This window comes from Macaca fascicularis, chromosome 10 (genome assembly GCF_037993035.2).
Source record: "Macaca fascicularis isolate 582-1 chromosome 10, T2T-MFA8v1.1".
NCBI classification, from domain to species: domain Eukaryota; kingdom Metazoa; phylum Chordata; class Mammalia; order Primates; family Cercopithecidae; genus Macaca; species Macaca fascicularis.
Genome location: NC_088384.1, coordinates 20,207,094 through 20,224,569, shown reverse-complemented (window position 1 = coordinate 20,224,569; position 17,476 = coordinate 20,207,094). Strand labels below are relative to the sequence as shown.

The 17,476-nt window shown below is 45.8% G+C and overlaps 1 protein-coding gene across 1 annotated transcript in view; it reads left to right on the top strand.

The window, feature by feature from the left end:
* Positions 1 to 17,476, top strand: part of DRG1 (developmentally regulated GTP binding protein 1) — a 38,190-nt gene that overhangs the window by 11,624 nt on the left and 9,090 nt on the right. Inside the window, exons 4-6 of the mRNA XM_005567548.4 lie at positions 1,009 to 1,078; positions 11,856 to 12,025; positions 15,732 to 15,862. Coding sequence (XP_005567605.1) covers positions 1,009 to 1,078; positions 11,856 to 12,025; positions 15,732 to 15,862 — 371 coding nt within the window. The remainder of the gene's footprint in view (positions 1 to 1,008; positions 1,079 to 11,855; positions 12,026 to 15,731; positions 15,863 to 17,476) is intronic.

Sequence of the window (17,476 nt, the reverse complement as noted above, 5' to 3'; positions counted from 1 at the left end):
CCAATATGGTGAAACCCCGTCCCTACTAAAAATACAAAAATTAACCAGGCGTGGTGGTGTGCACCTGTAGTCCTCAGCTACTCGGGAGTTTGAGGCAGAAGAATCGCTTGAACCCGGGAGGTGGAGGTTTCAGTGAGCGGAGGTGGTGCCACTGCACTCCAGCCTAGGCAACAGAGTGAGACTGTGTCTCCCAAAACAAAAAACAAAAGACGCCTCTAGGCTGGGCGTGGTGGCTCACACCTGTAATTCCAACACTTTGGGAGGCTGAGGCAGGCAGATCACCTGAGGTCAGGAGTTTGACACCCGCCTGGCCAACATGGTAAAACCGTCCGTACTACAAATACACAAAAGTTTGTTGGGCATGGTGGCAGGTGCCTGTAATCCCAGCTACTTGGTAGGCTGAGACAGGAGAATTGCTTGAACCTGAGAGGCACAGGTTACAGTGAGCCAAAATTGTGCTGTTGCACTCCAACCTGGGCAAAAAGCATGAAACTCCATCTCCCAAAAAAAAAAAAATGCCTGTAGCTGACATTTAGTAGATGCTTATTAAAAGTAATATTCATGGCCAGGCGCAGTGGCTCACGCCTGTAATCCTAGCACTTTGGGAGGCCGAGGCGGGAGGATCACAAGGTCAGGAGATCAAGACCATCCTGGCTAACACAGTGAAACCCCGTCTCTACTAAAAATACAAAAAAATTAGCCGGGCGTGGTGGCAGGTGCCTGTAGTCCCAGCTACTCGGGGAGGCTGAGGCAGGAGAATGGCATGGAGGTGGAGCTTGCAGTGAGCTGAGATTGTGCCACTGCACTCCAGCCTGGGCAACAAAGCGAGACTCTGTCTCAAAAAAAAAAAAAAAAAAAAAGTAATATTCCCACACTCACTTATAAAGAAGATTGGATTTGGGTCTGATAAATTATAGGTACTTGAGAAATAAATTAATTCTGTTTAATATTTTCAAATGTGTAACTAGTTTTTTCTTTGATCCTCTTCCACCATTCTTAATCTTGCAGCTCCTGGATCTCCCAGGTATCATTGAAGGTGCCAAGGATGGGAAAGGTAGAGGTCGTCAAGTCATTGCAGGTGAGTGGCACTTGCCACCATCCTGGGATATCATTCCCTTCTCTGGTACTATTCCTTTAGTCAGGGACTACTAGGCTTGAGGTTATACTACAGTGAAGGGCATAGTTTCACCTGACTTCTCATTAGAGGTGAAACTTGAAGGGACCTCAGCTGCAACGTTAGCAGTGTTCTGAATCTGTGCTGTCCAACATTGTAGCTCCTAGGCATGTATGGGTATAGAGCTCTTGAAATGTGCCTAATACAATTAAGGAGCTAGTGGAGTCTGTATTGGACAATGCAGCTTTAGACGTTTTATATGGCCATCATATTGAGATTTTCTGTTCTTTTCTTGTGTGGGATCTTCTATTTCCTAGAGGCAATGTCTACTTTTTTGGATGTTTTGCTGAAAGACATTCTTTAATAACTTCCCCAGGGAAGATGAATGATACAGGTAAATTTTTCTGTCTTCTCATTTTTTTTTTTGTTTTTTGTGGGGGGACAGTGGCTCACTCTGTCATCCAGGCTGGAGTACAGTGGGACAATCTTGGCTCACTGCAGCCTCTGCCTCCCGGGTTCAAGGAATCCTCCCACCTCAGCCTCCCAGGTAGCAGGGATTACAGGGGTGTGCCACTATGCCTGGCTAATTTTTTTTTTTTTTTTTTTCTTTTTTTTTTTTGTAGAGATGGAAGTTTCACCATGTTGCCCAGGCTGGTCTCAAACTCCTGAGCTCAAGTGATCTGCCTGCCTTGGTTTCCCAGAGTGCTGTCCTTTCATGTTTGAAGGTTATTTTTATTTTACCCTTGTACTGGGGTCATTAGTTTTGCTATTTATAGATTTATAAATTAGAAGTCATTTTCCCTCAGAAATTTGAAGAACACTATCTTATAGCGTCTACTATTGCTGTTGAGTCCAATAGTTAGAACTTTTTTTTTTGTTTTTTGATAAATGACCAACTTTTTTCCCCTCACTGGAAGATCTTAAAAGCTACTTCAGGCTGGGTGCGGTGGCTCATGCCTGTAATCCCAGCACTTTGGGAAGCTGAGGCGGGCAAGTCACGAGGTCAGGAGATCGAGACCATCCTGGCTGACACAGTGAAACCCTCTCTCTACTAAAAATACAAAAAAATTAGCCAGTGTGGTAGCAGGCACCTGTAGTCCCAGCTACTAGGGAGGCTGAGGCAGGAGAATGGTGTGAACCTGGGAGGTGGAGCTTGCAGTGAGCCGAGATCGTGCCACAGAGCGAGACTCTGTATCAAAAAAAGGCTACTTCAGGAAATTAATTCTTGGTTTGGGCTTTGTTTGTTTGTTTTGTTTTGTTTTGAGGCGGAGTCTCACTGTCACCCAGGCTAGAGTGCAGTGGCGCCATCTTGGCACGCTGCAAGCTCAGCCTCCCAGGTTCATGCCATTCTCCTGCCTCGGCCTCCCAAGTAGCTGGGACTACAGGCGCCTACCACCAAGCCCAGCTATTTTTTGTATTTTTAGTAGAGATGGGGTTTCACCATGTTAGCCAGGATGGTCTCGATCTCCTGATGCTGTGATCTGCCTGCCTCGGCCTCCCAAAGTGCTGGGATTACAGGCGTGACCTACCGCACCTGGCCCTGTCTTTCTTTTCTTTAATTTATCTTGCTGGATATTTGGTGGAGCCTTTTTTTTTTTTTTTGTCGGAACAGGGTCTCACTCTCACTCCCATCACCTATCCTGGAGTGCAGTGGTGGGATCTCGGCTCACTGGAGTCCCTGGACTCAGGTGATCCACCTCAGCCTCCTGAGTAGCAGGGACTACAGGTGCGTGCCACCATACCTGGCTCATTTTTTTTTTTTTTTTTTTTTTTTTTGAGACGGAGTCTGGCTCTGTCGCCCAGGCTGGAGTGCAGTGGCGCGATCTCGGCTCACTGCAAGCTCCGCCTCCCGGGTTCACGCCATTCTCCTGCCTCAGCCTCCCGAGTAGCTGGGACCACAGGCGCCCACAACCGCGCCCGGCTAATTTTTTGTATTTTTGGTAGAGACGGGGTTTCACCGTGGTCTCGATCTCCTGACCTTGTGATCCGCCCGCCTCGGCCTCCCAAAGTGCTGGGATTACAGGCTTGAGCCACCGTGCCCGGCCTAATTTTTTTGTATTTTTAGTAGAGAGAGAGTTTTGTCATGTTGCCTGGGCTGCCTTTTTTTTTTTTTTTTCCTTAATTTCCATCTCCCTTTCCTGGTGTGGTAGACTCTTTCAGCATCACTACTCATATCTTTCATTTTATTGGAAATTTTTCTGTGTTCTTTGATAATTTCCTCTGAGTTCCTTATTTATGGAAGGACTGCTAATAGAATGCTGGACTTCTGGGTTTATAATTTTCTTAACTTTCTTGTTTTATAAAGACAGAGTCTCACTCTGTCACCCAGGCTTGAGTGCAGCGGCCTGATCATATGTAGCTCACCATAACTGTGAACTCCTAGGCTCAAGCAATCTTCCCATGTCAGCTTTCTGAGTAGCTAGGACTACAGACATGCAATACCGTGCTGGGCTGAATTTTAAAACTTTTTTTGTAGGGGTCTTGCTTTCTTGCCCAGGCTGGTCTTGAGCCCCTGGGCTCAAGTGATCCTTTTGCCTTGGCCTAAAGTGTTGGAATTACAGGTGTGACCCACTGCACTTGGCCCTTGTAATTTTTTAAAATTATCTTTTGTCTCTTAATTTTTTCTTTAAGTGATTTTCTCAGCATTATCTTCTAATCCTGCTATTGAGTGTATTGCTGCTGTAGTATTGTTTTTAATTTCTAAGACTTTGTTTCTGTCTTCTGATTTTTCCTTTTTTTTTTTTTTTTTTTAGCATCTTGTTCTTGTTTCGTGGATGCATTATTTTCTCTTAGACTCTTGTGTATTCTGTTTGCTTTTTTTTTTTTTTTGGAGATGGAGTCCCACTATGTTGCCCAGGCTGGAGTGCAATGGCACGATCTTGGCTCACTGCAACCTCTGCCTCCTGAGTTCAAGTGATTCTCCTGCCTCTGCCTTCTGAATAGCTGGAATTATAGACACCTGCCACCACACCTGGCTAATTTTTGTATTTTTAGTAGAGATGGGGTTTCACCACGTTGGCCAGGCTGGTCTTAAACTGCTAACCTCAGGTGATCCACCCACCTTGGCCTCCCAAAGTGCTGGGATTACAGGCATGAGCCACCGGGCCCTCCCGACTCCTGTCTATTCTTAACAAGGACACATATGACTTCCCCATTGTCGAACCTGATGCCCAGTTTATTGTCCACATCTTTCTAAAGAGAGTAACACAGTTGATCACTCCCTCCTTGAAGTATTTGCTTTACCTGATCTCTGACACCAGTGCTTCTTCCTGGTCTCCTTTGCTTGATCTGCCCCTTCATCAAGCCCTCTAAATGTGAATTGCCGCAATGCCTAATCTTGGAGTTTCTTCTCTGTCTCTGCTCTGTCTATGCCGAATGAGGGTTATTTCATCTAGTTCTTTGGTTTTAAATGTCTGGATCTATATTCTAATGATTATGAAATGTGTGGCAGTATTTTGCCTTCTGATGAACTGCAGATCAGCTGCCGACATATCTCCACTTGGATGTCTAATTAGGTGTCTCAGACTTAACATGTATAAGATTACATTCTTGATCTTAGCTCAGGCGGGGGGATCACTTGAGCTCAAGAGTTTGAGACCAGCCTGGGCAACATAGTGATACCTAATCTCTATTAAAAAATGAAAGTAGGCCGGGCGCGGTGGCTCAAGCCTGTAATCCCAGCACTTTGGGAGGCCGAGACGGGCGGATCACGAGGTCAGGAGATCGAGACCATCCTGGCTAATATGGTGAAACCCCGTCTCTACTAAAAATACAAAAAACTAGCTGGGCGAGGTGGCGGGCGCCTGTAGTCCCAGCTACTCGGGAGGCTGAGGCAGGAGAATGGCGTAAACCCGGGAGGCGGAGCTTGCAGTGAGCTGAGATCCGGCCACTGCACTCCAGCCTGGGCGACAAAGCGAGACTCCGTCTCAAAAAAAAAAAAGAAAAAAAAAATGAAAGTAAATTTAAAAATTAAAAAACAAAAAGACATTATTGATTTCTCATTCTCAACTTGCTCTTCCCTTAGTCTTTTCTATCTCTGTAAAGGCAAATTTATCCTTCAGAACTTTTAGGTCAAATCTTTTTTTCCCTTTCATCCCCCACATCTACTACGTTATTATATCCAGTTGGTTTTACCTTTGAAATATATCTAGAGGCTAGCCACTCTTTTTTTCCCCCTTTTTCATCCTTAAGTGAAAAACATTGAGTTAGGTGACTGACTTCCTGGCTACTATGCTAAGGAGGAAATTCTATCAAAAGATGGAGTTAATCATACTTCTCAGTTCATGGCACATTTTCTTTTTTTTTTTCTTTCTTTTTTTTTTTTTTTGAGACAGAGTCTCGCTCTGTTGCCCAGGCTGGAGTGCAGTGGCCGGATCTCAGCTCACTGCAAGCTCCGCCTCCTGGGTTCACACCATTCTGCTCAGCCTCCTGAGTAGCTGGGACTACAGTCACCTGCCACCATGTCTGGCTAATTTTTTGTATTTTTAGTAGGGACAGTATTTCACTGTGATAGACAGGATAGGATGGTCTCGATCTCCTGACCTCGTGATCTGCCCGTCTCGGCCTCCCAAAGTGCTGGGATTACAGGCTTGAGCCACCGTGCCCGGCCTTTCTTTTCTTCCTTTTCTTTTTTTTAAGAGACAGGGTCTTGCTCTCTTGACCAGGCTGGAGTACAGTGGCATGATCACAGCTCACTGCAGCCTCAATCTTCTGGGATCAGGCGATCCTTCCTCCTCAGCCTTTTGAGTAGCTAGGACTACAGGCAGCATGTACCATCATGCCTGGCTAATTTTTTACTTTTTGAGAGACAGTCTCACTATGTTGTTCAGGATGGTCTCGAAAACCCTGAGCTCGAGAGGGTCTCTCTCTCCTCAGCTTCCTGAGTAGCTGGGACTACTGGCATGCACCACGGTGCCAGGCTAATTAATTTTTACTTTTTTAGAGGTAGAATCTCGATATATTGCCCAGGCAGTGATTGTTGTCTTACTGTTTTTCAAGAATTTCTCTTAAATACTTTGTCTAATATGATATTTACTAGTTACATGTGACTAAAATTTAATTACAATTAAATAAAATTTAAAATTTAGTTCCTCAATTATGTAAGCCATATTTTTTGTGCTTATTAGCTACACATGACTAGTAACTACTGTATTGGACAGTACAGATGCAGAATATTTTCATTATTGCAGAAACTGCTTTAGACATTACAAATATCGGCCGGGCGCGGTGGCTCACGCCTGTAATCGCAGCACTTTGGGAGGCCGAGGCGGGCGGATCACAAGGTCAGGAGATCGAGACCACAGTGAAACCCCGTTTCTACTAAAAATACAAAAAATTAGCCGGGCGCGGTGGCGGGCGCCTGTAGTCCCAGCTACTCAGGAGGCTGAGGCAGGAGAATGGCGTGAACCTGGGAGGCGGAGCTTGCAGTGAGCCGAGATTGCGCCACTGCACTCCAGCCTGGGCGACAGAGCGAGACTCTGTCTCAAAAAAAAAAAAAAAAAAAAAAAAAGACATTACAAATATCTTCTCCCATTAATTTTGTCCAAGGTGGTATTTGTTGAATAAAAACCCTTAATTTTGTTAGAATCTACTCTTTATTTGTAGCTGGGATCACAGGTGTGTGCCACCACGCCCGGCTAATTTTTTTTTTTTTTTTTTTTTTTTTTTTTTTTTGAGACGGAGTCTCGCTTTGTCGCCCAGGCTGGAGTGCTGTGGCCGGATCTCAGCTCACTGCAAGCTCCGCCTCCCGGGTTTACGCCATTCTCCTGCCTCAGCCTCCCGAGTAGCTGGGACTACAGGCGCCCACCACCTCGCCCGGCTAGTTTTTTGTATTTTTTAGTAGAGACGGGGTTTCACCATATTAGCCAGGATGGTCTCGATCTCCTGACCTCGTGATCCGCCCGTCTCGGCCTCCCAAAGTGCTGGGATTACAGGCTTGAGCCACCGCGCCCGGCCATTTTTTTGTATTTTTAATAGAAACAGGGTTTCACCATGTTGGTCAGGCTTGTCTCGAACTCCTGACCTCAAGGGATCCGCCTGCCTCAGTCTCCCAAAGTGCTGAGATTACAGGTGTGAGCACCTGGCCTACTGTTTATTTTTTCTTATGGTTTGTGCTTTTAAAGTTTTATTTAAGAAGTCCCTATCTTTCCTTAGGTCTTAGATATAGTCTCCTGTTTTTTCTATACTTTTGGGTCCTTTATTTACCTGGAGACTACTATGATATTAGAAGGGTATCCAATTTTAATTTTCTCTGTATAATGGGCCACTTTCCCCAACACCTTCTATTTTTTTCTCCTTTGATTTGTAGTGACTCCAAACTCTTCACCTATATTGTCACTTCCTTCGTGATGCCTTGTCTCTAGCATTATAGCCCCATCACTGGCCTTCCTGCTGCTATCCTGCTGCTCTGTAGTATCTTCTCACTACAGCTAGAATGATTGTGTATAAGAAGTCAGATCAGTCTAGGCATGATGGTTCATAATTGTAATCCCAGCACTTTGGGAGGCTGAGGCAGGCAGATCACTTGAGGCCAGGAGTTCCACATTATCCTCGCCAACATGGTGAAACCCCATCTCTACTAAAAATACAAAAATTAGCTACTTGGGAGGCTGAAATGGGAGGATCACTTGAACCTAGGAGGCGGAAGTTGTAGTCAGGTGAGATGCCACTGCACTCCAGGCTGCGTGACAGAGTGAGACTGTCTCAAAGAGAGCAAACAAAAAGAAGTCAGATCATGTCATTTCTTGGCTATATCTTCTGATGTTTTCCCGTATTATTTGGGATGACACCCAAAGTCTTTACCGTAAATGACCTGACCCCTGGCTGCCTCTCTGACCTCTTTTCTATCACTTCAGTCACTGGGCCTAAGATATCACTGGCCGTCCGTGCGCGGTGGCTCACAGTCTGTAATTGCAGCACTGTAATTCCACAGTCTGTAATTCTAGCACTTTGGGAGGCCGAGGCAGGCGGATCACGAGGTGAAGAGATCGAGACCATCCTGGCCAACATGGTGAAACCCCACCATTTTTATTAAAAATATAAAAATTAGCTGGGCATGGTAGCGCGTGCCTGTAGTCCCAGCTACTTGGGAGGCTGAGGCAGGAGAATTGCTTGACTCTGGACGGCAGAGGTTGCAGTGAGCGGAGATCGCACCATTGCACTCCAGCCTGGTGACAGCAAGACTCTGTCTCAAAAAAAAAAAAAAAATAGCTGGATGTGGTGGTGTGTTCCTGTAGTCCCAGGTGTTTGGGAGGCTGAGGTGGGAGGCTCTCTTGAGCCCAGGAGGTCAAGCTGCAGTGAGCCGTGATCATGGCACTGCACTGCAGCCTGGGCAACAAACAGAGACCCTGTCTCAAATAATAATAATAATAGTAATAATAAGGTCAGGCGTGGTGACTCAAACACCTGTAATCCCAGCACTTCGGGAGGCTGAGGCGGGTGGATCACCAGGTCAGGAGATCGCGACCATCCTGGCCAACATGATGAAACCCCGTCTCTCTACTAAAAATACAAAAATTAGCTGGGTGTGGTGGTGTACGCCTGTAGTCCCAGCTACTCAGGAGGCTGAGGCAGGAGAATCGCTTAAACCTGGGAGGCGGAGGTTGCAGTGAGCCGAGAGATCGCACCACTGCACTCCAGCCTGGCAACAGAGCAAGGCTCCGTGTCAAAAAATAATAATAAAAATAAAATCATGGCCAGGCATGGTGGCTCACGTCTATAATTGCAGCACTCTGGGAGGCTGAGGCAGGTGGATCACTTGAGGTCAGGAGTTTGAGACCAGCCTGGCCAACATGGTGAAACCCTGTCTGTACTAAAAATACAAAATGTAGCCAGGCATAGTGATGCATGCCTGTAGTCCCAGCTACTTGGGAGGCTGAGGCAGGAAAATAGCCTGAACCGGGGAGGTGGAGGTTGCAGTGAGCTGAGATCATGCCATTGCATTCCAGCCTGCGTGACAGAGTGAGACTCCATCTAAAAAATAATAAATAAAATCAGGCTGGACATGGTGGCACATGCGTGTAGTCCCAGCACTTGGGGAGGCTGAGGCGGGCAGATCACCTGAGGTTGAAAGTTTGAGACTAGCCTGACCAACCTGGAGAAACCCTGTCTCTACTAAAAATACAAAATTAGCTGGGAGTGGTGGCCCATGCCTATAATCCCAGCTACTTAGGAGGCTGGGTCAGGAGAATTGCTTGAACCCAGGAGGCGGACGTTGTAGTGAGCCGAGGTCTCACCATTGCACTCCAGACTGGGCAACAAGAGTGAAACTCTGTCTCAAAAAAAAAAAAAAAAAAAAAAGTCTTACCACTGAGGCTGGGCATGGTGGCTCACGCCTGTAATCCCAGCACTTTGGGAGGCCGAGGTGGGCAGATCGTGAGGTCAGGAGTTCAAGACCAGCCTGAACAACGTGGTAAAACGCCATCTCTACTCCATCTCCAAAGGAAAAAAAAAAAAAAAAGAATGAGGATCAGGTGCAATGGCTTACATCTGTAATCCCGGCACTTTGGGAGAGTGAGGCAGGAGGATTGTTTGAGGCCAGGAGTTCAAGACCAACCTGGGCAACATTGCAAGACCCTGTCTCTACAAAAATTAAAAAAGAAAAAATAGTCATGTGACATGGCACACATGTGTAGTCCAAGATATTCAAAGAGGCTGAGGCAGGAGGATCAGTTGAGCCCAGGAGGTAGAGGTTATAATGAGCTATGATCATGCGACTGCACTCCAGCCTGAGTGACAAAGCAAAAGCCTTTCTCTTCAAAAAAGAGAATTTAAAAAAATGAGGAACTAGAAAGTTGATGGAAGCAGAATTTTTTTTTTTTTTCCTGAGATGGAGCTGTTACCCAGGCTGGCTGGAGTGCAGTGGCATGATCTCGGCTCACTGCAACCTCTGCCTCCCCGGTTCAAGCGATTGTTGTGCCTCAGCCTCGTGAGTAGCTGGTATTACAGGTGTCCACTACCACGGCCAGCTAATGTTTTATTTATTTACTTATTTTTGGAGATGGATTCTTGCTCTGTTGTCCAGGCTGGAGTGCAGTGGCCCAATCTCAGCTCACTGCAACCTCTGTCTCCCGGGTTTAAGCGATTCTCCTGCCTCAGCCTCCCAAAGTGCTGGGATTACAGATGTAAGCCACTGTGCCTGGCCAGTTTTTGTATTTTTAGTAGAGTCGGTTTCACCATGTTGACCAGGCTGGTCTTGAATGCCTGGCGTCAGGTGATCTTCTCGCTTCAGCCTCCCGAAGTGCTGGGATTATAGGCGTGAGCTCCCATTCCCAGCTGGAAGCCGAATTTTTTTTTTTTTTTTTTGAGACGGAGTCTCGCTCTGTCGTCCAGGCTGGAGTGCAGTGGCCGGATCTCAGCTCACTGCAAGCTCCGCCTCCCGGGTTCGGGCCATTCTGCTGTCTCAGCCTCCTGAGTAGCTGGGACTACAGGCGCCCGCCACCTCGCCCGGCTAGTTTTTTGTATTTTTTAGTAGAGACGGGGTTTCACCGTGTTAGCCAGGATGGTCTCGATCTCCTGACCTAGTGATCTGCCCGTCTCGGCCTCCCAAAGTGCTGGGATTACAGGCTTGAGCCACCGCGCCCGGCCTGGAAGCAGAATTTTTGACAAATGAATTTTAATATAGAAATAGGCCAGATACTGTGGCTCATGCCTGTAATCTTGGCACTTTGGGAGACCAAGGCAGGAGGATTGCTTGAGGTCAGGAGTTAAAGGCTACAGTGAGCTATGATCATGCCACTGCACTGCAGCCTAGGCAATAGAGTGATACTCTGTCTCAGTCAATATAAATATAAGTATGTATTAATAAAAATAAGATATTCAGGCACAAAATACTACATTTTTTTTTTTTTTGTACAGATTGAATCTTACTTTGTTGCGCAGGCTGGTCTCAAACTCCTGGCTCCAATCAGTCCTTCTGCTGCAACCTCCCAAAGTGCTAGGATTATAGGCAGGAGCCACTGTGCTGTGCCAAAATAATATATTTTATATGATTTCATTTATATGAAATTCTAAAAAGTGCAAACTATGGTGGCAGAAAGCAGATCAGTGGTTGGCTGGGAATAGTGGGGAAGATTGAAAGGAGTTAGTTACAAAGGAATGCTGTAGGTGATGGAAATATTCCGTGTCTTGATTGCTTAGGTGGTTACACAGGTATATACATTTGCCATCGAACTGTGTGCTTTAACATGGATATAATTAAAAAAAAGTTGTACCTCATTAAATTTGGTTTAAAATATGCTAACCAAGGGTGGGCGCAGTGGCTCACGCCTGTAATCCTAGCCCTTTGGGAGGCTGAGGTGGGTGGATTGCCTGAGCTCAGGAGTTCAAGACCAGCCCAGGCAACATGGTGAGGAAATCCCATGTCTACTAAAATACAATTAGCTGGGCATGGTGGCACGTGCCTGTAGTCCCAGCTACTCGGGTGGCTGAGGCAGGAGAATCGCTTGAACCCGAGAGGAAGAGGTTGCAGTAAGCCAAGATTGTGCCACTGCACTCCAGCCTGGGCGACAGAAAATGTATCAACTCTTGGGCAAATATGTGCTGATTTCATGGCATACAAAGCAAATTGACTTCTGGTATAACTCTTTTGTAGCTATAAGAACTTCGTGTATGTATGTATGTATGTATTACAAAAAAATCCTTTGACACTTAAATGTAGGGGGAAAAACACCTCTACTTGAGTATTTGGGTTAGTTAAGGCTTTATTGAACTTTCTTGGGTATGTTTTTTTCTTACTCTTCAGTGGCCCGAACCTGTAACTTGATCTTGATTGTTCTGGATGTCCTGAAACCTTTGGGACATAAGAAGATAATTGAAAATGAGCTGGAAGGCTTTGGCATTCGCTTGAACAGCAAACCCCCCAACATTGGCTTTAAGAAGAAAGACAAGGGAGGCATTAATCTCACAGCCACTGTAAGTGGGGAAGACGACATGGGGCAGGCTGCTGCAGGAATAGGAGTGGGGAGTGGATTAGGGTGCATGGACATTGACATTGGAAAATTTCTTGGCTTTTCCCTGCACTAATTGAGATAGCACAGTGACTTCATAATGACTGACAAGAAAGACTTCAAGATTAGGGTAGGAGCCAGTCTCAGACTTACCTTTGCTGCTTATTTCCTCTTTTGGATTATCTATTGGGGATGATATGGGAGTGTGAACCAATATTATGCTTGCATAAAGTACATGGCCGCCAATGTCTTCTGTTTTCATTCATTTAACACAAATTTATAGAGTGCCTACCATGGGCCAAGCATTATTTTAGGCTCTGAGCAGGAATGGAAGAGGGAATAGTGAAACCCCCTGCTATTTTATTTTCTAGTTGGATAGAATAGCAAATATTAATGAGTAAAATATAATGTATTAGTCAATGATAAATGTGAGAACACAAAGTAGGGAAAGGAGATAGAGTGTTGGTGTGAGGGTTGCGGTTTTAAGAACGTTGGTCAGGGAAGTCTTCACTGAGGTAACATGAAGGTGTGAACCAAGTGGATATCTTGAAGAAGAGCATTTGCTTCATGCAGAGGAAACGTCCAAGTGGAAAGGTACTGAGGCAGGGCATGTCTTCCCATGTTTGAGGAACAGCAGAATGAGCAAGTAAGAGAGTAGTAAGAGATGAAGTCATAACATAGGGACATATGTGCTTTTACTTTACAGGAGATGGGTAACTTGGTTGAGTTCTGACCCACAAACATGATTTGACTTAGGTTTTAGTGGAATAATTCTGACTCTTATGTTGAGAATAGATTGCAGTAGGTTAAGAGCAGAAACAGAAATAATTTAAGAGGTTATTGCAATAACCAAGAAGTGATAGCTTCCTGGACCAGGGTTGTGACAGTGAAGGAGTTGAAAAGTGGTTGGTTGTGGAAAGATTTTGAAATAGCTGATAGTAATTACATCTGGATTGGGTATGCATTGTGAAAGAAAGAGTCAGAGATGCCTGTTTTGTTTTTTGTTTGTTTGTTTGTTTACTTATTTAGAGATGGAGTCTCACTCTGTCTTGCTCTGTCACCCACGCTGGAGTGCAGTGGCGCGATCCTGGCGCACTGCGACCTCTGCCGACCAAGTTCAAGAGATTCTTCTGCCTCAGCCTCCTGAGTAGCTGGGATTACAGGTGCCTGCCATTGTGCCCGGCTAATTCTTGTATTTTTAGTAGAGACGGGGTTTTACCATGTCGGCCAGCCTGGTTGATCTCATTCTGTCGCTTAGGCTGGAGTACAGTGGTACAATCACTGTTAGCTCAAACTCCTGGGCTCAAGTGACCCTCCTGCCTCAGCCTTCTAAGTAGCTAGGGCTATAGTCACATGCCTCCAGGCTTGGCTTTTTTTTTTTTTTTTTTTTTGGTAGAAACGGAGATTTGCCATGTTGCCCAGGTTGATCTTGAACTTTTGGCCTCAAACTATCCTCCTGCTTTGGTCTCCCAAAGTGTTGGGATTACAGGTGTGAGCCACCATACCCAGCCACTTTTTTTTTTTTTTTTTTGTCCTGAGCTAAAAAAAAAAAATGAACTCTTATTACTAAAATGGTAGGACTTTTGGTAGAGTAGGTTTGGAGGGAAGGAGAAGATCAGGATGTTAAGTTTTAGATGCCAGTTAGACATCTAGGTGTTTCTGTCAAGAAGGCATGTGGGGTAGGTTGGGCACAGTGGCTCATGACTGTACATCTATAATCCCAGCACTTTGGGAGGTTGAGGCAGGAGGATCACTTGAGCCCAGGAGTTCAAAACCAGCTTGGACAACAAAGTGAGACCCCATCTCTACTAAAAAAAAAAAAAAGGCATGAGGAATTACTTAGGCTGCATGAGGAATTACCTAGACTGGATATATAAATTTGGTGATTATCAACTTTAATGTCATGGACCTAACTGAGATCACCAAGGATGTGAGTATAGATAGAAAAGAAAAGAGAGTCAGGCGCGGTGGCTCATGCCTGTAATCCCAGCACTTTGGGAGGCCAAGGCGGGCAGATCACAAGGTCAAGAGATCGAGGCCGGGCGCGGTGGCTCAAGCCTGTAATCCCAGCACTTTGGGAGGCCGAGACGGGCGGATCAGGAGGTCAGGAGATCGAGACCATCCTGGCTAACACGGTGAAACCCCGTCTCTACTAAAAAATACAAAAAACTAGCCGGGCGAGGTGGCGGGCGCCTGTAGTCCCAGCTACTCGGGAGGCTGAGGCAGGAGAATGGCGTAAACCCGGGAGGCGGAGCTTGCAGTGAGCCGAGATCGCGCCACTGCACTCCAGCCTGGGTGACAGAGCCAGACTCCGTCTCAAAAAAAAAAAAAAAAAAAAAAAAAAATCGAGACCATCCTGGCCAACATGGTGAAACCCTGTCTCTATTAAAAACACAAAAATTAGCTGAGCATGGTGGCACACGCCTGTAATCTCAGCTGCTCAGGAGGTTGAGGCAGGAGAATCGCTTGAACCTGGGAGGAGGAGGTTGCAGTGAGCCGAGATCACACCACTGCACTCCAGCCTGGCAACAGAGTGGGACTCCATCTCAAAAAAAAAAAAAAAAGAAAAGAAAAAAGAAAAGAGAATCGGCCAGACACAGTGGCTGATGCTGAGGCTGAAGTGGGCAGATTACCTGAGGTCAGGAGTTGGAGACCAGCTACAAAAATTAGTCAGGCATGGTGGCACGCGCCTGTAATCCTAGCTACTTGGGAGACTGAGGCAGGAGAATCGCTTGAACCCAGGAGGTGGAGGTTGCAGTGAGCTGAGATTGCGCCATTGCACTCCAGCCTGGGCACCAAGAGAGAAACTCCGTCTCAAAAAAAAAAAAAGAAAAAAAGAAAAGAGACTCAAAGAGATAAGACTTCTTAGACAAAGAGAGAGAAGGAAAACTGAAAGAGTTTGAAATGCTGGAAGCCAAGTAAAGTGTTTCAGATAAGAGTGACCAGTTCTGTCAAATGCTGCTTCTCTGTCAGAATTGAGGACTGAGACTTTCCTACTAAATTTAACACTCCAGATGATTTGACTGGCATAGGTTTAAGCTGTCTTGCCCAAAACATCTTTCCCATTATCCTGTCTTAATGTTCGAATTTGAACATTTAAGATTATTTCTGTGTTAGTTTGCCAGGGCTGCCATAATATGGTACCACAGATGGGGTGGCTTAAATAACAAATTTATTTTTCATAATTCTAGAGGCTGGAAGTCTGAGATCAAGGTGATGGCAGGGTTGGTTTCTTCTGAGGCTTCTGTCCTTGGTTTACAGATATGACTTCATCTGGTGTTTGCTCTGTGTTTCTGTGTCCTAATCTCCTTTTCTCATTAGTACCACCAGTATTGGATTAGGGCCCCACTCTAATGACCTTATTTTAATTTGATTACCGCTTTAAAGACTCTTATCTCCAAATACAGTCACATTCTGAGATACTGAGATTAGGACTTCAACATATGAATTATTTTGTGGGGGAAGGAGGAACACAGTTCAGCGTGTAACACCTTCCTTGGAGTTTGAACATTTATTTCCTACTAAAAGTCAGTGACACTCATCCCGGATGTCTTTAGTAATGAGTTTGCATCTTAGCTAGAATTTTCCAGGTACATGGATATTGGTACACTTGGCAAGTATTTTTTTTTTTTAAATTTTGTGCTGACCAGTCATCTGCTATTCCCTTTCAGTGCCCCCAGAGTGAGCTAGATGCTGAAACTGTGAAGAGCATTCTGGCCGAATACAAGATTCATAATGCTGATGTGACTCTACGTAGTGATGCTACAGCTGATGACCTCATTGATGTGGTGGAAGGAAACAGGTACTGACTGAGTGTGCAGTCTGTGCCTGACTGGATTGGAAGCCTTGTGATGGAAACAGTATTGGATCTTGAATTTGGCAGAAGTTTATCTTAATTCCAGTTGTCCTACTATTTTTTTTTTTTTTTTTGAGATGGAGTCTCACTCTGTTGCCCAGGCTGGAATGCAGCAGCATGATCTCAGCTCACTGCAACCTTCACCTCCCAGATTCAAGAGATTCTCCTGCCTTAGCCTCCCGAGTAGCTGGGATTACAGGTGTGTACCACCATGCCCAGCTAATTTTTGTATTTTTAGTAGAGGTGGGGTTTCATCATGTTGGCCAGGCTGGTCTTGAACTCCTGACCTCAAGTGATCCGCCTGCCTCGGCCTCCCAAAATGTTGGGATTATAGGCGTGAGCCACTGTGTTCAGCCTGTGCTACTATCTTAAATGATAGTGGGCTTTGGTTTCTTTCTTTCTTTTTTTTTTTTTGAGGTGGAGTTTTGCTCTTGTTACCCAGGCTGGAGTGCAATGGCTCAATCTCAGCTCACTGCAACCTCTGCTTCCCGGATTCAAGCGATTCTCCTCCCTCAGCCTTTCTGAGTAGCTGGGATTACAGGCATGTGCCACCATGCCTGGCTAATTTTGTGTTTTTAGTAGAGATGGGGTTTCTCTATGTTGGTCAGGCTGGTATTGAACTCCCAACCTCAGGTGATCCACCCCACCTTGGTCTCCCAAAGTGCTGGAATTACAGGTGTGAGCCACTGTGCCCGGCCTTTTTTTTGTTTGTTTTTTTGAGATGGAGTCTCACTCTGTCACCCAGGCTGGAGTGCAATGGTGTGATCTCAGCTCATTGTAACCTCCACCTCCCAGGTTCAAGCGATTCTCCTGCCTCAGCCTCCCGAGTAGCGGGGATTACAGGTGTGCACCACCATGCACAGCTAATTTTGTATTTGTAGTAGAGATGGGGTTTCATTATGTTGGCCAGACTGGTCTTGAACTCCTCACCTCAAGTGATCCGCCTGCCTTGGCCTACCAAAATGTTAGGATTACAGACATGAGCCACTGCGTCCAGCCTGTGCTACTATCTTAAATGATAGTGGACTTTGTTTTTTTTTTTTTTTTTTTGTGAGACAAGTGTCTCACTCTGTTACCCAGGTTGGAGTATAGTGGCATGATCTTGGCTCACTGCAACCTCCACCTCCTGGGTTCAAGCGATTCTTTTGCCTCAGCCTCCTGAGTAGCTCGGATTACAGGTGCCTGCCACCACGTCTGGCTAATCTTTTGTATTTTCAGTAGAGATGGGGTTTCACCATGTTGGCCAGGCTGTTCTTGAACTCCTGACCTCAGGTGATCTACCTGCCTCAGTTTCCCAAAGTGCTGGGATTACAAGTATGAGCCGCTGTGCCTGGCCCCCGCCCCCTGGTTTTGTGTTTTTTTTTTTTTGGAGTCTTGCTCGGTCGCCCAGGCTGGAGTGCAGTGGCATGATCTTGGCTCACTGCAACCTCTGCCGCCAGGGTTCAAGCACTTCCACTGCCTCATCCTCCCGAGTAGCTGGGACTACAGGCGTCCGCCACCACACCTGGCTAATTTTTGTATTTTTAGTAGAGATGGGGTTTCTCCATGTTAGCCAGGCTG